Genomic DNA, 25,888 nt, shown 5'->3' with positions numbered 1-25,888 from the left:
CTATATTTTGATTTCTGAATTCTTCCCAAAACTCCTTCAGCACAAAAGTTCTCAGGGAAATATTTTCTTCAGAAAAAAAGTAAAACTTTGAAACAAATAGAACTTCAGGCTCTCCTTTTCTGTAATACATATTAGGTCTACCCACTAGGCATTTGAAACAAACACTACTCCCTCTTCAACTGTTTTCTCAGAGGAAAATCTGAATGTTCAATTGAAAGACAGAATCTACAGGGTAAATACTAGAGTCTTATCCATTTCTTGATTCTGTGACATCACTGTATCTCCAACAGTTAGAAAATGTCACCTGTTTTAAATGTTGACATTTAGATGATCTTTGATTTGGAAACTAATAGTAAACATGATTTTTTAAAAAACACGTATTTTATGTGCAACTTTCAAACAATATTTTCTTTTCCTTATGAAAACCATGTATAACTACTAATAAAAAAAGATATCTAAGAGCATTAAAAAAAAAAAAGAGGATGGTGTCTCTGCCCAAGATAACAAATAGATTATGTTATATGCATAGTTTTGAAACAGTGCTTTTATTGTTATATTGTGTCAGACCTGCTAAAAAATGGCTTTATTAGTCATTTCAAAAATTCACCTTTTGGAATATTATTCCAACATAAAAAGGAAAGAAATCGGGTCACTTGTAGTTATGTAATTGAAACTAAAGTCTTACAGAGTGAAGTTGAAAAGAGAAAAACAAACATCACACATTAACACAAATATGAGGATTCCCTGGTGGCTCAGTAGTAAAGAATCCACCTGCCAACTCAAGAGACACAGGTTTGACCCCTCTGTGGGGAAGATTCCCTGGAGAAGGAATGGTGACCCTCTTCAGTGTTCTTGCCTGGGAAATCCTATGGTCTGAGAAGCCTGGCAGGCTATAGCCCATGACATCATAAAGAGTCAGGCATGACTTAGCGACTAAACAACACATATGTATGGAACCTAGAAAAATGGTTCTGATGAATCTATTTGCTGGGCAGCAATAGAGATGCAGACATAGAGAATGAGCATATGGACACAGGGGTGAGAAGGGGGGTGGGACGAACTGAGAGAGTAGCGTTGACATACACACACTACCATGTGTGAGATAGCTAGCAGGAAGCTGCTATGTAGCGCAGGGAGCTCAGCTCAGTGATGACCTAGAGCGGTGGGATGGGAGGAGTGGGAGGGACGTTCGAGAAGTAGGGGATATATGTATACATATAGCTGATTCATGCTGTTGTACAGCAGAAAGTAACACATTATAAAGCAATTACACTCCAATAAAAATATAAAATAAATAATATGAGCTCCCCCCAAATTTACTTTTCACTTTGGCTTTGATGATCCTCATTATAGCCCGCTTTTCACATCATTAATTTCCACTCTTTTGATTTCCTTCAGCCTTTTATCCCATCTTTCCATGGTTCTGTCTGTGGGCATGAAGCTTTGAGTGGCAGATGTTGCTAGATGTCTATCTGATAATCATTCTTCCTGCCTTCATTTCTTCAGGGAAGCAAAGTGCTCAACTAAAAACCCTAGCAGACTCTTTAAAAGACAGGTGACATAACTCTGAGATGATGTGAGTGGTAGTCTGCTGGGGGCGTCAAAGGGGGCCTCCTGCTTGGGATGCAGGAGTTACACACCTGTGGCCCCGGGAGAGGTAAAGAGCAAAAGAACAAGAACCTCCCCCTTCCAACTGAAGCAGGAAGGCAGAAGTGGAGCCTGGGCCTCGGAAGTATCACCCAAACCACCCTAGCAGCCCTGGCTGCCTATTCATGGACTGTTGGTTGAGTGAAATCCAGAAACCTCTATCTGTGAACTTCTGTCAAGTTCTCTGTTGATTTGCACCAAATGCAAATACTGCTACCCCTTGAGACAATATGTCTTGCCATCTTTTCATGCTTCCTTAAAAACAATTTTTTGGGAATATAGTTGCTTTACAATGTTGTGTTACTTTCTGCTGTACAACAACCTGAATCAGCTGTATGTGTACATATATCCCCTCTTAAGCCTCTCCGCACCACCCCCGCCAATCTCACCCCTCTGCTGCTCCTGCTGCTGCTAAGTCTCTTCAGTTGCATCCGACTCTGTACCACCCCATAGACGGAAGCCCACCAGGCTCCTCCATCCCTGGGATTCTCCAGGCAAGAACACTGGAGTGGGTTGCCATTTCCTTCTCACCACTCTAGGTAATCACAAAGCACCGTTTTTCTGCTTCTTAAAGCAGTATTTTCAGACATGGAGAAAGCTCATGGAAATGGAGAGTTGGAATGAGGAGGCCTGGTGACCACTTAATTTGCTAGTTACTTCCTGAGTCACTCAGAGTGAATCACTGTGTAAACAGGTGTATGAATCATCTATTTCTGTACCACACTGAACCACAAGCTTGGGCTATGGTTGACATGTTGATTATCCCACAATTTCTGTGGGTTGGGAGCTCAGGCATGGCTCACATGGGTCGTCCACTCTAGGGTTTCATCAGGCTCCAATCCAGGTGGTGACCAAGGCGGAGGTTTCTTCTGAAGACTGGATTGTGGAAGAATCCCCTTTCAAGCCCACATGGTCCTTGGCAATCTAGTGAATTCTAACCCCAGGTGACACCGCACATTGACCTGGTCACAAGTGAATTACCTACACTCAATGGGAGAGCTATGCTAACAGTGTGAATACCAGGAGGTGGGGTATCAAAGGGAGAAGAGTGGAATCACTTTGCTGTATGCCTGAAACTAACACAATATTGTAAATCAACTATAGTGTCATTTCTTTTTTTACTTTTTTTTGGCCAAATTGCACAACAAGCAAGATCAAAAAAAAAAAAAAAAAGATCTTATTTTCCCACAACAGAGATATGCACCCTGCAGTGAAAGCACAGTGCCCTAACCACTGGACCACTAGGGAATAAATAATATTTATTAGTTTCTATTATTTTAAAAGTTATTATTTATTCCCTGTAGTTCCATTTTAAAAGGGAGAAGTGTGTGAAATAATGTGGGTGAATATGATGATTAACATTCCGAAGGCTATGGTTTGCATCCATGTTCTTTTCTGAGGAGGTAAGGAAAATGGAACTTCTGACATCTTTCTTCATCTCCTAATCACTCTCCAACTGGTTTCAAAGTCCTTCTGGAGTTAGCTATGTGTGCAAAGTCACTTCAGTTATGTCTGAAGGTAAGAATACTGGAGTGGGTTGATATGTCCTCCTCCAGGGGATCTTTCTGACCCAAGGATCGAACCCAAGTCTCATGTCTTCTGCATTGTCAGATGGGTTCTTTACCACTGGTGCCACCATGGATGTTACCAATCAAAGGATGTATTTAACATTTAATACTTCTTCACAATCTTGAGTACTGGTCCAAATCACTGGGAATTGTGTCTTTTACAACTTCTCATTTGTTTGATTCTAAAATTGAGAACTTATCCTTTGTAATTTGAGATTAAAGGATATTCCATAAAGTATATAACAATCAAATGTATTTTTTTCTCCACACACTTAAAACATTGCAGTTTCTAGAATGGTTTTAGAAAAATGGTAGAATCCTTATTGAACATTTTATTCTGCTTTTAAGATCAAAACTTTGGTATTCATTGTTAAATATGTCAGAAGTATGTGACTTGGGCTGAAATTTGTCCTTTGAATATCCTTTAACCTGATGACTTAAAAAAAAAAAGTGAACTCAAATCTTGCCAAGAAAAAATGATTCAACATTTATGTTGAATAAACTAATGACATTCAAGAGCATTTTACAAAATAAATTGTTCACTGCTTATTATTCAAGGGATTTTCACCTTGGCATGAAAAGATTTCTAATATTTGTGCAATTATTAGGCACATTATATAATTAAAAAGTTGTTAAACACTTATGAATAATGCTCTTCAAATCATAACTATGTCAAATATACTTCTGGCAAAAGTATTGACTATAAATAAAGTATTAATTGTAGCTCCCCACTAGTGGTAGGAACATAGGTGATTTTCTTTCCATTTTCAATATTTTCCAAAGTTTCTATAACAAATGTATAATCTTACACAATGGAGAAAAAATCATTTTTAAAAGAAAGGATTTGACTAAATCAATGACTTTCCTTTTTAAATTATTTGTTTTAGCAGCAAAACTCTTTTTTTTTTTTTTTTAAAGAAATTCTTAGAGGTCACCCAAATATGTAAATCCGAGAAGAGTGATGATTGTGTTTTGGAGGTATTCTTTATTGTTTCTGGATTTCATAACATCCAAGGATTCTTAAGAACACATTTGAAAACCACTAGACTAGTCTCTAGAATTCCTTAAAGCAGGCTGTGCTGGTAATAGGAGCCAGCAGACCTGTGGAAAGAATACTGAATACTGGCCCTGAGTAGGACTTCTTATGGGACCTCTGCGCCTTCTCTCCCCTTTAAGATGCACATATCATCTGCCCTCAGGACATTTTAGTACCTGGCACATCTAGGAGCTCAGTCATCACATTGCAATCATTATATAAGCTCTGTGATGTAATTCCATGTAATTCACTCTACAGTCCCTTCCACTTCAGTTCCTTCTTTTTCTCCCCCACCCCCGACTTTTAAAAAAATATTTACTTTTGGCTGTGCTGGGTCTTCACTGCTGTGCACAGGCCTTCTCTAGTTATAGTATCTGGGCTTAGTTGCCCCATAGCATGTGGAATCTTCCCAGACCGGGGATTGAACCTGTGTCCCAGGCATGGCAGGCAGATTCTTAACCACTGGACCACCAGAGAAGTCTTCTTTGGCTTCTTCTCCAGGCCACTTTGCTTCTGTTAGACCAAATTTCCCCAGTTCTAGTATTCATGATATTCTCTCAAACTGAAAAGGCCCTTTCTCCCCTCAGCTGCTGAATCTAGTTTGTTTTGTTTTCCTAAGACCCAGCTCAAATACCACTTGCTTTGAAAAGCCTTCCATGATTCTCATGTGTGGTAGAATCTCCATCATCTGTGCCTTGCGATACTTTTTTATCCCATTTGCCCCAAGGTATGCTAATTCATGTTTTACATCTTGTTACGTCTTAGCTGCACCCATCAATGGGGCACGGGTCTTAATTATTTTTGTGTTCCTAGCATTACACACTGTATTTGATAAACAGGGGGGACCCATCAATAGAAAATAGTGACCACAAGCAGTAAACAATAATATAGACACTTCACTGCATTGACTTAAGATTATTAGTGGTTGCAAACAAAGAGAGGAATCCACATTTTTTGAGTCTATTGATAAATGTGGGATCAGAGTATGTCTTTGAGTGGATGGAATCCCTACTGTTAGGAACAGGGAAGGACCTGGCAGTGGAAGATGCCAGCACAGGTAAGATGCAGAAGTACAAGAGTGCTCTTGAGTCCTGAAGGTGGGCGGAAGTCCCACCCTTTGGAAACACGCCTCAAGCCAATCCAGCAAGTGATTTTTTCCCACAAGATGTCAAAATGTAAATCACTGGGGAATGACAATCTATTTTTCAGTTAATTTCTTAAACTTATCTGTTCGATATTGAACAAAACTGTTACTTTTCCAAATGGTTTAAATAGATTGGTTGATAATGATTCACAAAACTGTTGAAAGTCAGAGTAGCACCCATGTGCGTGAGAAATATGGCTTTTTATATTCGTACGCTAACTTCAATCTAACTCTGAGCCTCCTTGTCAACTGGCTGGAGAGAAATTCCATCCTGAACTGGATCAAAAGTCCCAGGTCAAACACCAGGGAAACCTAATAAGTGATACCCTCTGGTAATGGCTAAGAATGGCTAAGAATGGCTCATCCTAATTCCTGTGGTCTGCTTTTGTTTAGAGCTTCTCCTGTTTCTATTCTGTGTGTGGGGCTCAGAATCCTTGCTGAGGCTGAAGCTCTTCTCTCTCAGTTGGAGGCACTCTGATGTCTTGTCACCCCAAGAGAGCAAATTCAGGCCCTCAACAGATCGAATGATGATCCCTTCCCACATGAAGGAGGACAACCCAGTTTACGCAGTTTACTGATTCAAATGCTATCTCATCCAGACACCGGTTCACAGACACACCCAGAATATGGGTTGTGTTGAACCAATTATCTGGGCACCCTGTGGCCCTTTTAAGGCCTAACAGCAACTATCAGATCAATATATGATAGTTTATGATTGAAACTCAGCTTCCAGGACTTCCCTAGTGGTCCAGTGGTTAAGACTCTGTTCTTCCAGTGCAGGGGCTCAGTTTTGATCCCTGGTTGAGGAACTAAGATCGTACATGCTGCATGGCATAATCCAAAAAAATTTTTTAAAAAACAAAATAAAAAAAGAAACACAGCTTTCTATTATATTAGAACTTGTTGAAACTCAGCTTCTCTTTGGGGCCACATAGCGTTTCCCATGTGAGCCTCTTTAGACTGTAGAATTTAACAGAGTAAATCTCAATCTAGTGAGGGCCTGAATAAAATAAAAAGGCAAGGACTTCCCTGGCGGTCCAGTGGTTAAGACTTCACCTTCCAATGCAGGGAGTGTGGGTTTGATCCCAGGTAGGGGAGCTAAGATCCCATATAATTCAAGGCCATAAAACCAAAACATAAAACAGAAGCAATATGTTTGCTGTGGCTGAATGAAGAAAGAAGGCATATGCAGATTTCTACAGAAATTATGATTCCATGAAAGATTTTGAGGAGATGAGGAAGGCTGGTATCTTTCAGAGTGCAAAGTGATTTGGAATATAAAGAATTTCTTGGGTTGAGTTCCATGGAAGTTTGTCACTTTCCTGTGTTCCTGAACTATGAAACTATGACTATCCGGGGTGAGAAATAGTCTCTCAATAAATAAACAATTAACAAATACTGTGGACAAAAAAAAAAACCCACAGAAGCAATATTGTAACAAATTCAATAAAGGCTTTAAAAATGATCCATGTCAAAAAAATAGTTTTAAAAAAAAAAGGGCAAAGGAAGGGAGAATTTGTTCCCTCTACTTAATGATCTCTGAGCTGGGACATTGGGTCTCTGACATCCTGAGGCTTGGCACTGTGGAATACACTTGGCTGAAGACTGTCCAGAAGAACACAGCGGCTTGGATTCCTTGAAGATCAGCTTCAGGAAAAGCTACCTGATACTGTCTGGCTTCCCAAGACATGTATTCCTTGCTCCTCTTGGCCCCCATGGAAACCCCAGAGAATTGAGATTTTCCTGCTTGTCGAGGAAGAGATGTGGCTAGGAGGAAGAGAAACAAGTCCAGTGACGGAACACATCTTGAAGATGAGCTCCGGAGAACACGGTGGCTGCACAAGTTCCAGTTGGCTGAGGCCCCTTGGAGGCTGCGCCAGACTCTCTGTCACTTGGCGGCGGAGCCCTTGTCAGCTGCTCGGGCTGAGGTCCCAAGCTGGGTCTGCTTCCTTCAAGCTCTGCAAGTTTGGCTTGGGTGTCTTCGCGGGGTAGGAAGTGGCCCCGCGGACAGTCAGTGTTACTGATCCCAGGACTGGCTGCTCACCCCTGAAAAGCCAAAAAAGAGGCCAGATTGGTGGAAAGGAAAGTTTGCTTTATTTTGGATGCTGGCAACCAGAGAATGTGGGACAGATGCCGGGTCCAAAGGCCGACTACCCACACCCCCTCCACAATCAATGGGCAAGAGTTTTTATAGATGGAGGGAGGGGGGCTACATGCAGAGACAGTACAGTCAGCTCTGACAGTCATCTTGAAATTGGTCATTGGTGGTCTGACCAGCGTCATCCTGATTGTTTTAAGTACAGTTAATCTTCAGTTCCAAGGCTGATAAGTTTCCATTTCCTTGAGGTCAATCCTTGGAACTCCGGCAACTTTTGTCACGGCTAGAGATTGGTCATCATGTAGTTAACTTCTTCCACTTGGTGAGGGTTTCAATATCTATAAGACAGCTCTTGGGATATGGCTCAGAATGGTATATTCAGGCCTTGAGAAGGAATTCAATGTCTTTGACTATTCTTAATGACATTATTGCTATTTGATCTCCTTTGTTTTCCTTTTTTTCTGCATTTTCTCACTTCTCTGATTAATCTTTTAATCTTTGACTGAAGTTTTTCCACAGATGAAAGGCAGGCTGAGGACACTGTGGGGAGAGGGGCAAGGACCCTCGGGTCCTGCTCAGCTTCAAAAGCGGGGATCCCAGTACCTGCTTCGTGATGCATCCACCGTAGGGACTTGAGACGAGCACAGGGATATCTGGCCAGGCTGTGGTTCATAAGGAGAGGTGGCTCACAGCACAGGTGGGGCTGGTGGGGTGCACAGTATATGGGAACAGACTTCCAACAAAAACAGTTCTTAAGTAATTTATCTCTAGTTACTAGTTACTATGGACACACGGCAGCAAAGGCCCAGATAGAAGCCTGGACAAGTCCAGAGAAAATAACGGCATTTAATTATAAGACCAGAGATCAATAACACAAACACATAGAGACTGGAGAGGTTTAGCCCATCCTGTAGCCCGGTATTTCCTAGAGGGAGTCAAACCTTGCCAGGTGAATGAACTCTCCCAGTTGGAGAAGTAGATTCCTAGGCACTGTCAATCCAACACCGTCTTTTCTTCTCCACTGGAGACTTCAGATCCTCCTCCTGGATCCACACCAGTTCAAGAGTCAGGGCCTGAGTTGGGAAATTAACCCCCAGGGTGGCACATGGCAGTAAGCAGAACACACTCCAGGACCAGCTGGAATTCATTTGATTGCCTGCCACTGGGCCTGGCATTTGAAAGGTACTTCATCAGTTTCCCTGTGACCTTTAGAGCCAAGTGTTACTCTGATTTCCAGAAAACAGGAGGGAAACAGAGACAGAATCTTCTTTGAAAGATGAATGGCAATTTTTCTCAAAGAAGTTGATGAGGTTTCTCCTGCTCTCTCACATCTCAAGAGAGCACAACTGGATCATAGAGTTAAGATGGTCCTGAGTGTGAGAAGATTCCCATTCACTTCCGTTTAGAAGATGAGCAAACTGACCCAGGGAGACTGATGTTTCCATGAAGTGAGTCTCTAAGGTGATAAACAGTTTTGTTATTACCAACAACATAGAGAAATGGTTCTTTTCATGAAGATCTAGGGTTCTGCCCAGGTTCACATAATGTCAGGCCTTTTCCCTCCTGGAGTTTATAGTCTAAGACTGGATAAGACAAGCAAATTGTCAACTCACATATCCTCATTCATGGTGATTGTGGAAGGGATTATAAGAACACTGCAGCCTTGGGAGAATATCTTAATCATTTGGGCTTCTATAACAAGATACATTGGAGAAGGCAATGGCACCTCACTCCAGTACTCTTGCCTGGAAAATCCCATAACAGAGGAGCCTGGTAGGCTGCAGTCCATCGGTCACTATGAGTCAGACCTGACTGAGTGACTTCACTTTCACTTTTCACTTTCACACACTGGAGAAGGAAATGGCAACCCGCTCCAGTGTTCTTGCCTTGAGAATCCCAGGGACGGGGGAGCCTGGTGGGTTGCCATCTGTGGGGTCTCACAGTCAGACATGACTGAAGCGACCTAGCAGCAACAAGATACATGGTGGCTTATAAACAACAGAAATTCATTCCTCACAGTTCTGGAGGCTCGAAAGTCCAAGACTGAGGTGCCAGCAGATTCAGTGTCTGGTGACAACCAGCTTCCTAGTTAATAGAAGACGGTCTTCCCTTTGTGGGGCTTCTTTCATAAGGGCACTAGCTAATCCATTCATAGGGGTTCTGCTTTCATGACCCAATCACCTCCCAGAGACCTTACCTCCAAATACTATCATTTTGGGGGTTAGGTCTCAACCTATATAGATTTGGCGGGGGGGGGTGGGGGGGTGGGTGGAATTGCATGTATTCAGTCCATAGCACAGAGTATAAAGGAGTTCAGAAAAGAAGTAAAGAAGTGGATTTTAGCACCAACAATTTCTGATTAATAGAAAGAATTGAAAAACTGCAGTTTTCATTAACTTCCATGCTCTTTGGTTATATGGCTTTGACCTCATGGATTATTTGAGATTTATAATAGCTTTGGGAAAAATGATACCTTCACATAAAAATGATTCCAGAATAGATTGCTCATCAAAATCACAGCCTGAGGGCATTAGAATCCCCTGGGATGCTTGTTGAAATGCAGATTCCAGGGTTGGACCCACATCTACTCAATCAGAATCACAAGCAGGGGCCCAGAGGACTCTCTATTTTAAATGAGCTCTCTGAGAAACTCTCATGCCCATCAAACTTTGAGAACCCCTGCCAAAACCCTGAACTAGGATCAAGCCCAGGCAGTTTTAAACTTTCCTGCCCTTGAAAAAAAAAAAATTAAGTCAACAGAAAAGAGAACATGGTAGCATCACAGGTTTCTTGAAATTTCATAGAGAACTGTTTGTACATGAGCTGTAACCAGACCCATACGGAGAAAGGTTAACTCAAACCCGCAGTTGAATGAGATCAACAGTCTTTGCCAAAACCTAATTGTGCAGACCTGCCATGAATAACTTTAACATTTTAAAGGTCCCACAGCACAGCCAGGATCCCCAGCCAACTCAGAAAGCCTTTCCAATGTCAGTGTCACCTTTTGTTGAAAAAAGTTGCCTGTCAGGGGTCTCTTCTAAATGAAAAACATTATTTAGAAAATGCTAAGGAAATTCTAATACCAAAATATGTGTTCCTGGTATGTTGTTGAGACATTTGGGCAAGATTTCCAGTGGAAGAAGTCTCCTAAAACATTTTTATGATAACATCTAAAATCCAAAATATTGTTTTAACGAAATTTTCTTATTTTGATAGTTGGACACAATGAGAAAAACCAGAAGTATAAAAAGACACATTATGATGTTACTATTTTGGGTCTTATCCTCTCTTTGTTAATAAATTAAAAAGAAAATTAAAAAATAAAACTATATTGAGGGTAGCTTTTCTACATCAGAAAATTCACTAACTGATCTCCCATAATTGTGAGTGACATTACTATATTCATGTTTTCAAGAATTTTGACCTTATAGGAATCCTGAATAATTAACCTTCATGGAAGTATTATTTAACATCATTTTTCATCACCAACTTCATGAACTCACCCAGGGAGTTCTTATCTGTTTGTTCTGTTTTGCTAGTCAAGCCAACGCCTGAGTCCCACCCCCAGGTTCTAGTTTCATGGGCCTGGAGTGGGGCCCAGGTGTTTACCATATGCAATCAGTGTTGAAACACCCATTTACAGCCAATACAACAGATTTTTCTTATGTTATTTGCAGAAGATAAATTCTCAAGAATATAGGTGGCTTATACTCTCAATAATACAAAGGTTTCTACATTAAGATAGGATTTTCTACTTTTAATTTTGTTATAGAGACAAGCCAATAATTGTTCTATGCATCCCATAGTTATATAATCTAAGTCTTGGAGTAGGGGTATATCTGAGCCTAATTCTTTTTTTTTTTTTTGGTAAGGGGGAGACTTCCTATTTATTTTTAATTTTATTATTTTCTTGTTGGCGTATAATTGCTTCACAATGTATGTCAGCTTCTGCTGTACAATGTGAAGCAGAATGTATGTCAGCTATATGTATACATATATCCCCTCTTTCTTGAGCATCCCTCCAACCACCGCATCCCACCCCTCCAGGTCACCACAGAGCACTGCGCTGAGTCCCCTGTGGCATACAGCAGCGTCACTAGCATCTGATTGACACACGGTGGTGTATACACGTCCATGCTACTCTCTCAATTCACCCTTCTCTCTCTGATCCTAAGGCTTACTAAGTTTACTACAGTAACTTAATGGCCCCAAATTTCAGTGCCTCAGTGAAAAAGAAGTGTTATTTCCGAAGGCCTTCCTAAGTCAAGCCATGTCACACAGACAGCTTCGATTATGTGTGTTTTAAGGCAAAGTAGTAGTTAGACAGGTCGTCTCCGTGGTCAGGTCAAGTAGGTAGGGCCTGACATGATATCAGGATGCTCTGAATGCAGGTCAGGTGTAGGGAGGACCCAACAGAAGATGACTTCCTGTCAGTATCTGAGGCAATTCCTAAACTCCAGCCCCTGCCACACGCATCTCACTTTTCTACCTAATGACAACAAGCTGTTTCCCATCTCGGCAGCTTTGCCCAAGTTTTTCCTCTCTCTGGCATCCATTCCTACCTTCCTTCCTTACACCTCAAGATTCGATCATCTCGTCAGGTCTGCTCAGTCTCCACCTATCAGAAGCTGTTCCTGACACTAAGAATGGTTCTATAATGAAGCAAATAAAGCTTAACCTTTGGGGCCCCTCACTCACATGGTCCCTTCCAAACTCCTGGGAGGGACCACAGAAATATTTTCATGTGGTCATGTTTCTTAAATCTGCATAAATAAGAGATTTTAACCATAATAGATTCAGACTGTCTACTTCAACTAAGCCCCTGTCAAACTTTCTCTTGTATTAAGCCCTGTTGGAAAGACCATGAGCATTTTTGAGAACCAAGGTAAATGAACATTGAATCTGGTATACATGTAGTTTGGGTTTAGTGGAATAACATGTTTACGAATAATATAATTAGTGATGTCAGTATAAGAGCATATCAGTTGGATTCAAAGAAATAGAATCAGTAGAAAATAATAACAGATAGACTGATGGTAGGTAATTGATAAATGAGAGATAGATGATACATAGATAGATATACAGATATAGATAATTGATTAATAGATGTATAGATAGACCTTTTAGTTTCACTTGTCTGGAGAACCCTGCAAATACAAGGATCAGTTAAAGAAACAAACAAAAAAAAAGTGTTGTAGAAGCATGCTATGGGCTGAACTGTGCCCCCCTCTCCAATTCATATGTGGAAGTCCTAACACAGAACCTCAGAATGTGACTGTATTCAGAGACAGTGTCTTCAAGAGCTAGACTATATTAAAAATGAGGTTCTGGAAGCTCATACAACTCAACATCAAAAAAAAAAAAAAAAAAAAAAAAACTCAAATGAAAAATGGGCAGAAACCTGAGTATACAGTTTTCCAAACAGGAAATACAGATGGCCAGCAGTCACATGAAAAGATGCTCAGTGTCACTAATCATCAGGGAAATGCAAATCAAAGTCACAATGAGATATCACCTCACATCTGTCAGGATGGTCATGATCAAAAAGAACACAAATAACAAATGTTGGCAAGGATGCAGTGAAAAGGGAACCTTCACACACTGTTGCTGGGAATGTAAACTGATTCAGTTGGTGTGGAAGACAGTATGGAGGTTTCTCAAAAAACTGAAATAGAACTACCGTACGACCCAGCAATTCCACTCCTGGGTATATATCCAAAAAAAGAGAGAGAGAAAACATTGATTCAAAAAAATACCTGTACCCCAATTTTCATACCAGCATTGTTTACAATTGCCAAGATATGGAAGTCAACAGATGAATGGGTAAAGAAGATGTGGTATATATACAATGCAATAATGTTCGGCCATAAAAAAGAACAAAATTTTGCCATTTGCAGCAACATAGGTGAACTTGGAGGGCCTAAGTCCATATTCTAAGTAATAAGTCAGGTATAGAAAGACAAAATACTGTATAATATCACTCATACATGGAATCTAAAATATACAACAAACTAGTGAATAGAACAAAAACAAAGCAGACTCACAGACATTAAGAACAAATTAATGGTGATGGATCAGTTGGTAAAGAATCCTCCTGCAATTCAGGAGACCCTGGTTCAATTCCTGGCTCGGGAAGATCCTCTGGAGAAGGGATAGGCTACCCACTCTGGTATTCTTGGGCTTTCCTTGTGGCTCAGCTGGTGAAGAATCCGCCTCCAATGCAGGAGACCTGGGTTCGATCCCTGGGTTGGGAAGATCCCCTGGAGAAGGGAAAGGCTACCCACTCCAGTATTCTGGTCTGGAGAATTCCATGCACTTTATAGCCCATGGGGTCACAGAGTCAGACATGACTGAGTGACTGTCACTTCACTTCACTTCACTGGTTACCAGTGGGGTGAGAGGGGCACAAGCGTAGGGGATTAAGAGGTATAAACCATTAGGCATAAAATAAGCTATAAAGATTATATTGTACAATACTGGGAATATGGTCAGTATTTTCTAATAATTATAAATGGAGAATAATTTTCAAAAATTGCAAGTCACTATATTGTACACCTGTAATTTATATAATAGCATGCATCAACTATACATCAATAAAAATCCCTCCAAAATGATCGTGTGTGCCTGGACCTCCATTAGACTGTGTGCTTCTCGTGGGCCAGCACACCTTCTCATCCACATTTGAATCTCCAAGACCTAGCTCAACACCTGGTATATGTACAAGATGCTGATGGTATATGTGACGAACAAATAGGTAAATACACAAACAGATGCCCAAGTGAACACTGAAAATGGACGCATCAAGAGATTACCAGTCTCTAGAGATATCATCTTTATTTTTAGAGATCAAAAATAGTTAAAGACTATTCATATTGTTTTGAGTTCAACTGGGAAAAAAAAATCCTTTAAGAATTTTCTGACGGCTGAATTCTGATGAAAACGAGTGCAAAGCCAGTGTTCAGTTCAGTTCAGTTCAGTCGCTCAGTCGTGTCTGACTCTGCACGCAACTGGGGAAAAAAATATCCTTTAAGAATTTTCTGACTGCTGAATTCTGATGAAAACAAGTGCAAAGCCAGTGTGGAGAGCACTTAAACATTTAATCCCAAGTAAGAATTTCTGATTTAAAAAAATAAAAACAAATGGACTACAACCACCAAAACCAAAAATAAATGTAAAAAGCAAACAAAACTGCTCTTCTCCACTTTATAAAACTTCTCTACTCCCCATATGCTTAATATGCTACTGAGTTTGAGTGCAATATATAGATACAGATGACATCTATTTGTTGGATGTTTGAGTGGATAACATGAGGTGTATTCAGCATCCTACTGAATACAGACAGTTTCTTGAAAGGATAAGACATTTAAGTATGAGACAAACGTCTGAAGTCCAAAATACTTTCTGTGAAAATGTAGCTCTGAGTTCTAAAGAAAATGACTTGTGTAAAGAATTTGTAAATCATGCTCACTCTTATATTTCTCCTCTTCCATATTTCTAATTCTCTCTTGTTTCTCTTGTATCTTGAAAGAAAAAAAATACATACACAAAATTTTTTCAGTATGATTAACTACACACTGCTATGACACTATAGCCATTGTTTTCATTAAAACATCCTCAAATGGAATATGCTTTGTTCTTACCAAGAAAATAAAAGCAATTTGTTTTCTACTGTCTGAGGAATGAGAGAAAGTTGTTTGTTCCCAGAAAGCTTTCTCACAATTGCTCACCTCTTGCAACCCCATTAAGTTGGGGTATTGCAAACTCCATCTTACCTCCTAACCAATATGCTGCTTCTTAAGTCTCTCTCTCTCTCTCTTTTTTTTTTTTGGCTGCAGCACAAGGTATCTTTAACTTCATCATGCAAGATCTGGTTTCCTGACCAGGGATCAAACTCGGACCCCCTGCATTAGGAGCTCAAAGTCTTAACCACTGGACCACTAGGGAAGTCCCTTTAGTCTTTTGTGAGTTATGGACTTTCTTGAAAATCTAGCTATTTTCTTCCCATAAAAAAAGGGGGGGGGGCATAAACACAAATAGAGACAACATTTTGCAAACAATCTGAGGGTCTTCGTAGACCCCTTAATGCCATTTAAGGATCCCTGTTTAGGGACTTCAGGTAAGGAACTTCTGCTCGTGAGTAACCCCTTGGGAAAGGCAAGGATGAGTTGGAAATATAATACTGGGGTAGATGAGACACCTCTGATATATTTTACAGTGTACACAAAGCTTCATCTGAGGAAAAGTTTTTGAGCAAAAAGGAACTGTTAAAGTGAGGAAAAGATACTTAGAGACCTAATTCCCAATAACAGTGCATTCAACTGTCACAGTCACTGTTACAGGGGAAAGATAAAGGGAAATACGCCAAGTTATTACAGCAAAAAGCTAATTTTATGCACAGTGTTTTAGCAATCTATATTTTCCAAATACATTAAGAGCTTAATTTTAAAAATTCCTCTACTGATATCATTAATTTTCCAAGTAAAATGTAAAGTAAATGGATAAATAAATCGCAGTTTAAAGAAAATTTACACTTACCAAGATCACCAAAATACAAATCTATTAAAAATACACCTTGTCTTTGATGTTTATTTCACATTATCTAAGTACATCCAGTTATGCAAATTTACATTTTTATTTCAAATCTTTGCATTCCTGATATACATAAAATAGGACAAAGAACACATCTGTAATGTTCAGCCTGGAAAATCTTGCTTGGGGCAGACAAGATTCTCAGCTGCCTTTTTCTTTCTGCACATGTACAAATACAATTCTGAATAACTAGAATTTAAAAAATCAAGATGGGTATAAGGAAAAAGGTGACTAAATTTTTGTGTCACCTGAGGTTACATGTACTTGACTTTTAAAATGGTCTTCTAATTACCAAATAACTATTTCATGGGTAACAAGTCTTTGGAATCTCCTTAAATGATTTCAGGACGCTTAGCTGGTTTCTGAGGTTCCTGTAATCTGAATGCAGTTGACACAAGCTATACACCAATGCTGTATATTCACCTAAGATCTTTTTAAACATAGGAGCCAATGTCATTATCCCTCTTTTGTGAAAATATCTTGCCAGGCTAAAAAGGGAGCACTTATTTCTCTCACTCGGCAAAGGAAAAGACAGACCAGCATAATACAGTACTATTATAATTTGAAAGGAAATAATCACATTGAACGAAACAAAAGACCTTACCATTTTAGTTATAATTTTATGAAATTCAAATATACCTAAATCATACCATGATACTAGATGGCTGCATGTTCATTCTGTTCAATGTTGCCCATGAGATCTTTCGTATCATTAGTTCCTGGACTTGATCCACTGTTAAAATACAGAGTGTTCTCAAAAGTGTCCTCTCGAGGCAAATGTACACGTCTTTTCTTGTAAAAGAAGTACCCAGCGAAGCCAGCACCCATGATAATTAGCAGGACCACGATGACTACTACTCCTGTCGCACTGGAAGACGGTTTAGAAGGTTCCATCTTCCTTGGATCAGCTATAAATAAGTAAATACATTAGAAAAAAAGGTAAGTGGGGAGAGGCAGAGAGTAGAATGCCATGGAGAACAGTACAACTGTCTTAGAAAAACTAAAATGCATGAATTTCCTGTCCAGTGACATTTGCCAAACAGAAATTCAGGACATAAATATAGAATTCCATGAATGATTAATTCAAATGTTCAGATGACTATTCAATTGCAAGAGTATTTCATGTATCTATGCAGCAGTATGCTAGTATAATATTTTTAAATATTTATACCTTTTAAAAATAATTGAAGGCTGCTTACACGTACATCATATGAAGATAAATGGAATAGTAAAAGCAGTGATAATAATAACAACCAAGGGGGAAAATTAGGGGAAAAAGAAAATGAATAGTGGAAATTTGAAGTCATGAGTATTAGTTAACAAATAGCATGTAAGAAGTTAAGAGAGCTGCAGGCAAGCCACACATCTCACTTTTACTTTTTTTTAGCAGCAAACAACATAAGTGAAAGAGGTCAGTTCCTTATTCAAACTGTTCATAAAACTAAAATTTTAAATATTGCTTAAAAAAAGAAAAGAAAGAAATCACAGGGATTCCTAAGAGAAATTTCTTCCCTGGGTTCTCATAGGGCAATTAGTGTAACGAAGCAATTAGTGTTCTCAGTAAAACCTGGAGTTCTTGCCTGGAGAATCCCATGGACAGAGGAGCCTGGCAGGCTACAGCCCATGTAGTCACAAAGAGTCAGACACAACTGAGTGACTCAACAACAACAAGACCTAGGATAAAAACACCAACCTGACTCCAAGACTGGCTTTTCTACAGCATCATTCAAGAGTGATCGATGCCAAAACGACAAAGGCTAGAGTAGCTCAAGCTATTTGACTGAGAGTGCAATGGGTATAGGAAGGGAAAATTATGTTTTTTTAAAACAAACACACTATGACCCAGCAATACCACTTCTAGGCATATACACCAAGGAAACCAGATCTGAAAGAGACACGTGCACCCCAATGTTCATCACAGCACTGTTTATAATTGCCAGGACATGGAAGCAACCTAGATGCCCATCAGCAGATGAATGGATGAGGAAGCTGTGGTACATATACACCATGGAATATTACTCAGCCGTTAAAAAGAATTCATTTGAAGCAGTTCTAATGAGATGGGTGAAACTGGAGCCCATTATACAGAGCGAAGTAAGCCAGAAAGATAAAGACCATTACAGTATACTAACACATATATATGGAATTTAGAAAGATGGTAACGATAACCCTATATGCAAAAAAAGAAAAAGAGACTCAGATGTATAGAACAGACTTGTGGACTCTATGGGAGAACCCGGGGGTGGGATGTTTCAAGAGAACAGCATCGAAACATGTATATCTAGGGTGAAACAGATTACCAGCCCAGGTTGGATGCATGAGACAAGTGCTCAGGCCTGGTGCACTGGGAGGACCCAGAGGGATGGGGTGGAGAGGGAGGTGGGAGGGGGGACCGGGATGGGGAATACATGTAAATCCATGGCTAATTCAATGTATGACAAAAACCACTGCAATGCTGTAAAGTAATTAGCCTCCAACTAATAAAAATAAATGGGAAAAAATAAATAAATAAATAAAACAAACACACTGTATCAATGTATTGCTAACATGGAACTTAAAATTTCATGATCTTACCTTTTGTTGTAATTAATGTATGCGTAGGTTCAGCATCAACAACTGTTTGTAAAAGAACAAAATAATTAAATAGTTATAAAGACCCATGATAATTGCATGTAGATAGTGAGCATTATTTGGTTTACAAATACATCAAATTATTCATGTTTGATTTATGGTGATATACGATATAGATAGACAATAATCAGATAGATGGACAGATAGATAAAATCTGTATGTATATATACAGATTTTAGCTAGCTATCTATCCTATAACTGCAACCTACAGCTGCATGGTGAGTTTAAATACACTGGAAGATCTGAAAACAGGAAAAACACCCCCAGTTGTACTTGAGCCACTTATACCACCAAAATCTACCCAATCTACCCATAAAATAATGTATTCTAGGCTAGCGGTTTTAAAAATAGCTCACTGAAGCATAAGATATTACAAGGCATTTGAATGAAAAATAAAATAAGAATTCAACACTGCCCCAAAGGGTACAGTATCTTAGAAGAGAGTTTTCAAAAAATGAAGAACTAGCATCACCGACTCAGTGAAAATGAATTTCAGCAAATTCTGGGAGACAGTGGAGGACAGAGGAGCCTGGCATGCTACAGTCCATGGGGTCACAAGGACTCAAATACAGCTTAGCAACTGAACAACAACAAAATAATAAAACCTACTGGGGATGGAGTATTACTTTACTTCATTTATTTATTTAAATCTATTATCTAATTATATCTCTTGGTAAAGATACTATGTGGAGTAGAATGGCATAAAACTATTACGAACGTCTGGATAGTATCATATCATGGGCACATAATACTATTAATTTCCCCAACCCTTGTCCTGACATGGTCTGCCATTCAATCTCAGGAGGAAACTTAATTGGTCTTACATGATTTATTTCCTAAAAAATTCTCATTCCTCCCCACTGTCCACTTCTTGTTTGGTCAAGGTATGTATTTTATCTCTTTTTCTCATGTGCCATAAGGCTAGATCTCCAAACTTCTCCCAACTTCACAAATCCATGTGCATGGATATTTTATCACATGTGTATTGATATACCAAAATCATTACTTCAATTAAGCAGGAAGTTTTGTGCTCACTCAAAGCGACAGACAGAATTGATCACCATGGTAGACTGGATTTCTCGCTTATAAAGAGAAAGAGTTTATAAGGAACCTGTAATCACATTATAATTCCACACCTAACATCTTCATATTTGCAAGAAAAGGGAACCTAGAAACATATGTACCATAGGACAAATTCTTACTTACTTTTTGGTCTTTTACAAATGTATCCTTTGTAGGAAGAACAGTGAATATTACTCCATAATCCAGAAGATGCATATAAAGTCACACAATCATTTCTTTCACCAGAGGGATCACCTGTTTTCCAGTTGACAAAGGAGAGTGGGTTGTTGTTTATCCACAGCCACATTCCTGATTATCAGAGGAAGACAAAAAAAATTACAAGTTAAAAATAATCCCTTAAAATAAATTCAACTTATTCATGTAAAATTTCTAAGCATGTTATTTTATATCACAATCAATAGCTATTTACACTTAAGAGTTTTAATAGGCAAGATAATAATAATTAATTAATAGAGGAAAGGAAACTGAGAATTATGTTTCTCATGTAGTTTCAGTTGAAAATTTATTCCTAATTTGTATATATATGTAAATTTATCTTCCCCTAATTTTTTTAAATAGCAACAGATAGAAAATATTTTTTTAAAACTTCTTTAACTTAGCAACAGTGGATATTCCTTTTAGCAACTTTCAAGATAGCCTGATGTGTGAGTCACTTAAATATTCAGTTCTTATCTCAAATGAAACTATGAGTTTGAATCTTCAAATGCTTCACAAATTAATCATTAATTAAAGCAAGATTTTCTAGGACTGAAAACTTGTTTTGAAACAAGTTTGAAATATTTTGAAATATTTCAACATTTTGAAATATTCCTGATTCAAAAATCATGGTGCAAAAATTACCTTCAACATTTCTGTACAATCCTATCCAAAAATTGGTTTTGCTTTGAAGTGGCTCAACTCGATATGACAGGAAACTCAATTCGGCAGCACTTTCAATGGTAACCAGAGAGGAACCTGCAAAGTACAAAAGAATAAACAAGACGGGAATATATTTAAGTAGTCGAAAAAATTTTTATAATGATTATGTTGATATCAAGAACAATAAAAATCATCCCACTATCTCCACTTAAGGGGAAGAATTTCAAAGAGTGAACATTTGTCTTCTAAGAATTTGTTTCCATTCTGAAAATGTGATTTTTTAAGGCATCATTTGTGTACAAGCACTGGACAACTCACTGCAGGATATACAAAGATGAGTAGAACAAAGAATACCTTAAGAAGGTTATGGTTCAGTGAGTAGGAATGAATTGAGCATATAAAGAAATGTATTAGAAAAAAAAATAAATATAAAAAGGTGCCGACATGTCAAACAGGGAGAAGATTTGTTTTAGGGGAAGCTATTTAAAGGAAGCATGCAAGAAACAGAATTTTAAAATATTAGGGAGCATGAGATTTCAAGTACAAAGAATAGAAAATAATTCTGAGACTAGGAAGAATAAAAAAATAAAGAGACAGGGAAGCATAGAGGTGGTTCACAGATGCATGGAATTCTTCATCTTTAGTTTATAGTAATAAGATATGAAATAGAAAGGTAGGTAGATAAGGCAATCTATTGGGGTAATGAATATATTTGACAGATAGCTCAGTTTGGCTGGATGAATCTGGTCAATGGGTGAAAAAAGCCTTGGGTTAGGTCTCACTGCAGATGGTAGGAGACTGATATTTAGGGTAATGTGGTGATTAAAAAACACTTAGATTTTTAGGGAGCAGATTGAAGGATGCACTATAAAAGTATTAATCCAGCTGTTATGGATAGGACTGTACAAAAAGAAGACATGAAACAGAAACGCTGCTTGGATACTATAGCATCTAACATACCCAGTCAAAGATTGCTTCAGTGCCAGTACTGTATTTTATTGTAAAATTATAGAATTTTAAATAATAACAACTTAAAATATTTTAAGCTGTTTCTACCAGACATTTTGCTTTGGACTTTACAAACATGATCTCACTAAAATTTTACAACTATCTTATTAAGTTAGTACTACTGTTACTCCATTTTACAGATAAGGTATCTAAAAGTCCAGAGGGTAAGATCTTTCAAGATCTTAATGATAGTGGAGGGCAAAGTCATGGCATGATCCAGGCATCTGAATCTTGCCCTATATCTAACCACATGCCTGTATCCCACATCACTGGGACTTTGCTGACTATTTTCATTGCATCATTTCATATTTTATTTTAAAATATACTTCATAGATGATAGCCATTTCAATATATATGGAATATATTTTGATGAATGTGAATCATTCATTTTATTTACAGGAAATCATAGTTATCTACAGTTGAAAACAAAGTTTCTACATATCCACTGCCAAGAATTTTTTATAAAAATACTTAGCAACATTTCTTAATTTAAAAAAGGTTTCAAGTGACATCATAATGAATGCAGAGTAAGAACCCTTGAGAATCCTCTCCCCTAAAAAAGCAATAAGAACACTAAATCTTTTTCAAATCAACTTTTTCAGAACACTGAAAGTTAACCAACAGCTTGTAACAGTCCAGGACGTATTTATTCAAGAAAAATGACTGACTCTCAGTAAGGAAACTGAGCTTTAGGATGTTTTAACTTGTCCTAATCCCATAGCCTTATCCCTAGCTCTGTGATTGCCTTAAAAGCCAAAAGCCTCAAAATCACACTGAAGACCAGAAACCAAGAAGACACTGGAAAGTCAGAATGGGATTGGGGTTCTTTCCAAGTCACATTCTCAAAGAATTTCCATTATTTGATCTCTGACAGTTCCCTGGAAAACCTCACTTGGCAGAAGTTGCCTTAATTTGAACTAACTCAGAGCTCATCCAGTGTAAACAGCATTTTCCTTGGGGGAATTTGTCAAAAATTAACAGTGGCAATAACCTAACAGTACAGCTGCCTGAAGCAGTGATAACATTTTAGGGAAACAATAAGCTAACCAAAAAGGTAACAGGAAAGGCTGTGGAGTAAAATGTCCACAGGGAACTTTAAGAAGCGCTGACCTATTCCTGGGACTCTAGAAGGCCACAGACACGCACTGGAGTGTGTACATGCACTGGACTATATGCATGCCCATGAAAGATCTGAAAAGTCTCCACATTTTCACCTCTGGCTGATGTTGAGGGTCTGCAAAAGCAGGAAGTGAAGGCTAAGGTAGAGTTTTAAGCTTCATGTATGAAAGTTGAAGGCATGTCTTCAGACAGAGCCCCTCAGTAAAACCCGGAAAACTTGTTGGTTCTAGACACTAAGGAAATATGTTTGCATCACTAGCTGACCACTAAACTAATTAGGTAGAGAATTCAGTAACTGTGCATGAGAAAGAATACACACTTCATAGAATTTATGAAGGAAAATTTCTAAACAAGGAAATAGCAACAAAATCAAACCTTGTAGAGTGGAAATAAACTTATTTCCAATGTTGCTTATTTTATTATTTTAAATACATAATTTTTCAATGAAAATTACAACAAATTCAAAGAAACATGAAAATATGACCCATACCAAGAAAAGAAGCAGTCAATACAAATTTTTCCAGAACAAAGTCACATCTTTGGCTTACTGGACAAAGACTTTTGAAATCAGCTATGTAAAAGATGTTTAAAGAACTTAAAGGAAAAAGTGTCTAAAGAACTAAAAGTAAGTATGAAATAATTGCTCACTAAATAGGGACTATTAATAAAAAGATAGAAATTATTTTAAAAATAAAATTCTGGAGTTAAACATTATAATAATTGAGAGGAAAACTTCACTGGAGAAGCCAAAAACTTAATTTGATTAAGTAAAAGAAATAATCAGCACGCTTGTGCTTATCCAGTCTGAATAATGGGAGTCCTAGGAGAGGAGTGAGATAAAGAGGCATAAAAGAGTACTTGAAGAAATGATGGACCAAAAGCTTCCCAATGGTCCTTCCCAGGACAAGAGCGTGGCAACCCCTGCCTGTATTCTTGCCTGGAAAATCCCATGGACAGAGGAGCCTGGTGGGCTATGGTCCACAGGGTCACAAAGAGTCGGGCACGACTGAAGCAACTTAGCACAGCACAGCACAGCCCAATGGCTGATAGCTGCCCTAACCTTGGAGAAAGAAACAGACATCCAGATCCAGGAAGCATAAGGAGTACCAAATACAGCGACTCTAAAGAGACCAACATCGGGACACATTACAATTAAATTGTCAAAAATTAAAGACAAATTCTTAAAAACAGTTAAAGAAAAGCAACTTGTTACACACAAGGCAACCCCCGCAAGACAATGAAGAAATTTTCCAGCAGAACTTTGCTGTTCAGAGGGAGCGAGAAGATACACTTAAAGTGCTTATAGATAAAAGCTTCCAAACCAAGAATACCCCCACCTAGAAAAACTGTCATTCAGAATTAAATGAGAGATAAAAAGTTTTCCAGACAAATAAAACTGGAAAGAGTTCATCACCGATAGATATTTTCCCTGATAGCTTTATTTTTTCCCTGATAGCTCAGTTGGTAAAAGAATCCACTTGCAATGCAGGAGACCCTGGTTCAATTCCCAGGTGGAAAGATCCACTAGAAAAGGGATAGGATATCCACTCCACTATTCTTGGGCTTCCCTTGTGGCTCAGCTGGTAAAGAATCTGCCTGCAATATGGGAGACCTGGGTTTGAATCCTGGGTTGGGAAGATCCCCTGGAGAAGGGAAAGGCTACCCACTCCAGTATTCTGGCGGGGAGAATACATGGACTGTATAGTCCATGGGGTTGCAAAGGGCTGGACACAAGTGAACAACTTTCACTTTATAAGAAATGTCAAAGGGAATTCTTCAAGTTAAAGTGAAAGGACTCTAATTAATAATATGAAAATATTTGAAAATATAAAACTCAATGGTTAAGGTAAATATGTAGGAAAATCCAGAATATTCTGATATAGTGGTGGTAGGTAAATCATCTGTAATTCTAGTATAAAGGTTAAAATACAAAGTATTAAAAATAACTATAAATACAATACTTTGTTAATGTATACACAATATAAAAATACATAAATGGTGACATTAAAAATATAAAAGGTGGGGGGAATGTAGAAACATAGAGTGCTTGCATACATTCAAAGTTAAGTTGTTACCAGCTTTAAATACACTATGTTTCATATGAGCTTCATAATAACCACATAACAAAACCTATGGTACATATACAAAAGGAAACAATCTAAGCATATCATTATGGAAGCATTGAATCACAAAGGAAATGAACGGAGGAAGAAAGGAAAAAAGGAAAGTCAAGATAGAAATAATTAACAAAATGTCAATATTAAGTCCATGCCTACCAATAATTGCTGGAAATGTAAATAGACTAAATTCTCCAATCAAAAAACACAGAGTTGCCTAATAGATTGAAAAAGAAGAGGAAAAAAAAAGAAAAAGACCCAACTATATACTGTCTAAAAGAAATGCATTTCAACTTTAGGACATACATAGGCTTAAAGTGAAGGGATTAAAAAAAAAATTATTCCATGCAAGTAGTATTGAGAAAACTGACAGCCAAATGAAATAGAATAATACTGGACCACTACTAACACTGCACAGGAAAATCAACTTAAAACTATTAAAGACTTGGATGTAAGACCTGAAATCATAGAATAAAATATAGGCAATATGCTCCTTGACATTAATCTTGTTGATGATTTTTTTGTATATGACACTAACAGCAAAGACAAAAAAAAGCAAAAATAAACAAATGGCCTAACACCAACCTAAAACGCTTCTGTATAGCAAAAGAAACCATCAGCAAAATTAAAATATTACTTACTGAATGGGAAAAAAATTTTGCAAACCACATGTCCTAATAGAAGTTTAATATGTAAAATATACAACTTAAGCAACTCAATAGCAAAAACCAAGTGACTCAATTTTTAAAATGGGCTTAGAACATGAATAGACTTTTTTTTTCCATAGGAGACTTTCAAATGATTAAAAGTACATGAAAAGGTGTGCAACATCACTAATCATCAGGGAAATACAAATCAAAACCACAATGAGCTATCACCGCCACACTTGCTTAGGCTGGCTATTATTAAAAAGATAAGAGATAACAAGTTCTGGAGAGGATGAGGAGAAGAGAAAACTCAGTTAGTGTGAATGTAAATTGGAACAACATG

The 25,888-nt window shown here is 38.2% G+C and overlaps 1 protein-coding gene across 7 annotated transcripts in view; it reads right to left on the bottom strand.

Moving 5' to 3' along the window:
- Positions 1–8,319: 8,319 nt before the first annotated feature.
- Positions 8,320–25,888, bottom strand: part of MRC1 (mannose receptor C-type 1) — a 168,958-nt gene continuing 151,389 nt past the window's right edge. For 3 of the 7 annotated variants that reach the window (XM_070472116.1, XM_070472120.1, XM_020876236.2), the window contains 4 exons: positions 20,637–20,750; positions 19,920–20,084; positions 18,657–18,698; positions 16,053–16,990 (listed from right to left, as the gene is read on the bottom strand). In XM_070472116.1, coding sequence (XP_070328217.1) covers positions 16,740–16,990; positions 18,657–18,698; positions 19,920–20,084; positions 20,637–20,750 — 572 coding nt within the window. In that variant the 3' untranslated portion in view covers positions 16,053–16,739. Of the gene's footprint in view, positions 8,950–14,301; positions 14,501–14,571; positions 15,014–16,052; positions 16,991–18,656; positions 18,699–19,919; positions 20,085–20,636; positions 20,751–25,888 lie in introns of those variants that run through there. The other 4 variants (XR_011489419.1, XM_070472119.1, XM_070472118.1 and 1 more) reach the window with 4 other exon arrangements.

This window comes from Odocoileus virginianus, chromosome 9 (genome assembly GCF_023699985.2).
Source record: "Odocoileus virginianus isolate 20LAN1187 ecotype Illinois chromosome 9, Ovbor_1.2, whole genome shotgun sequence".
Lineage (NCBI taxonomy): Eukaryota > Metazoa > Chordata > Mammalia > Artiodactyla > Cervidae > Odocoileus > Odocoileus virginianus.
The sequence above is the reverse complement of the archived record's forward strand: the minus strand, read 5'-3'. Positions and strand labels throughout refer to the sequence as shown.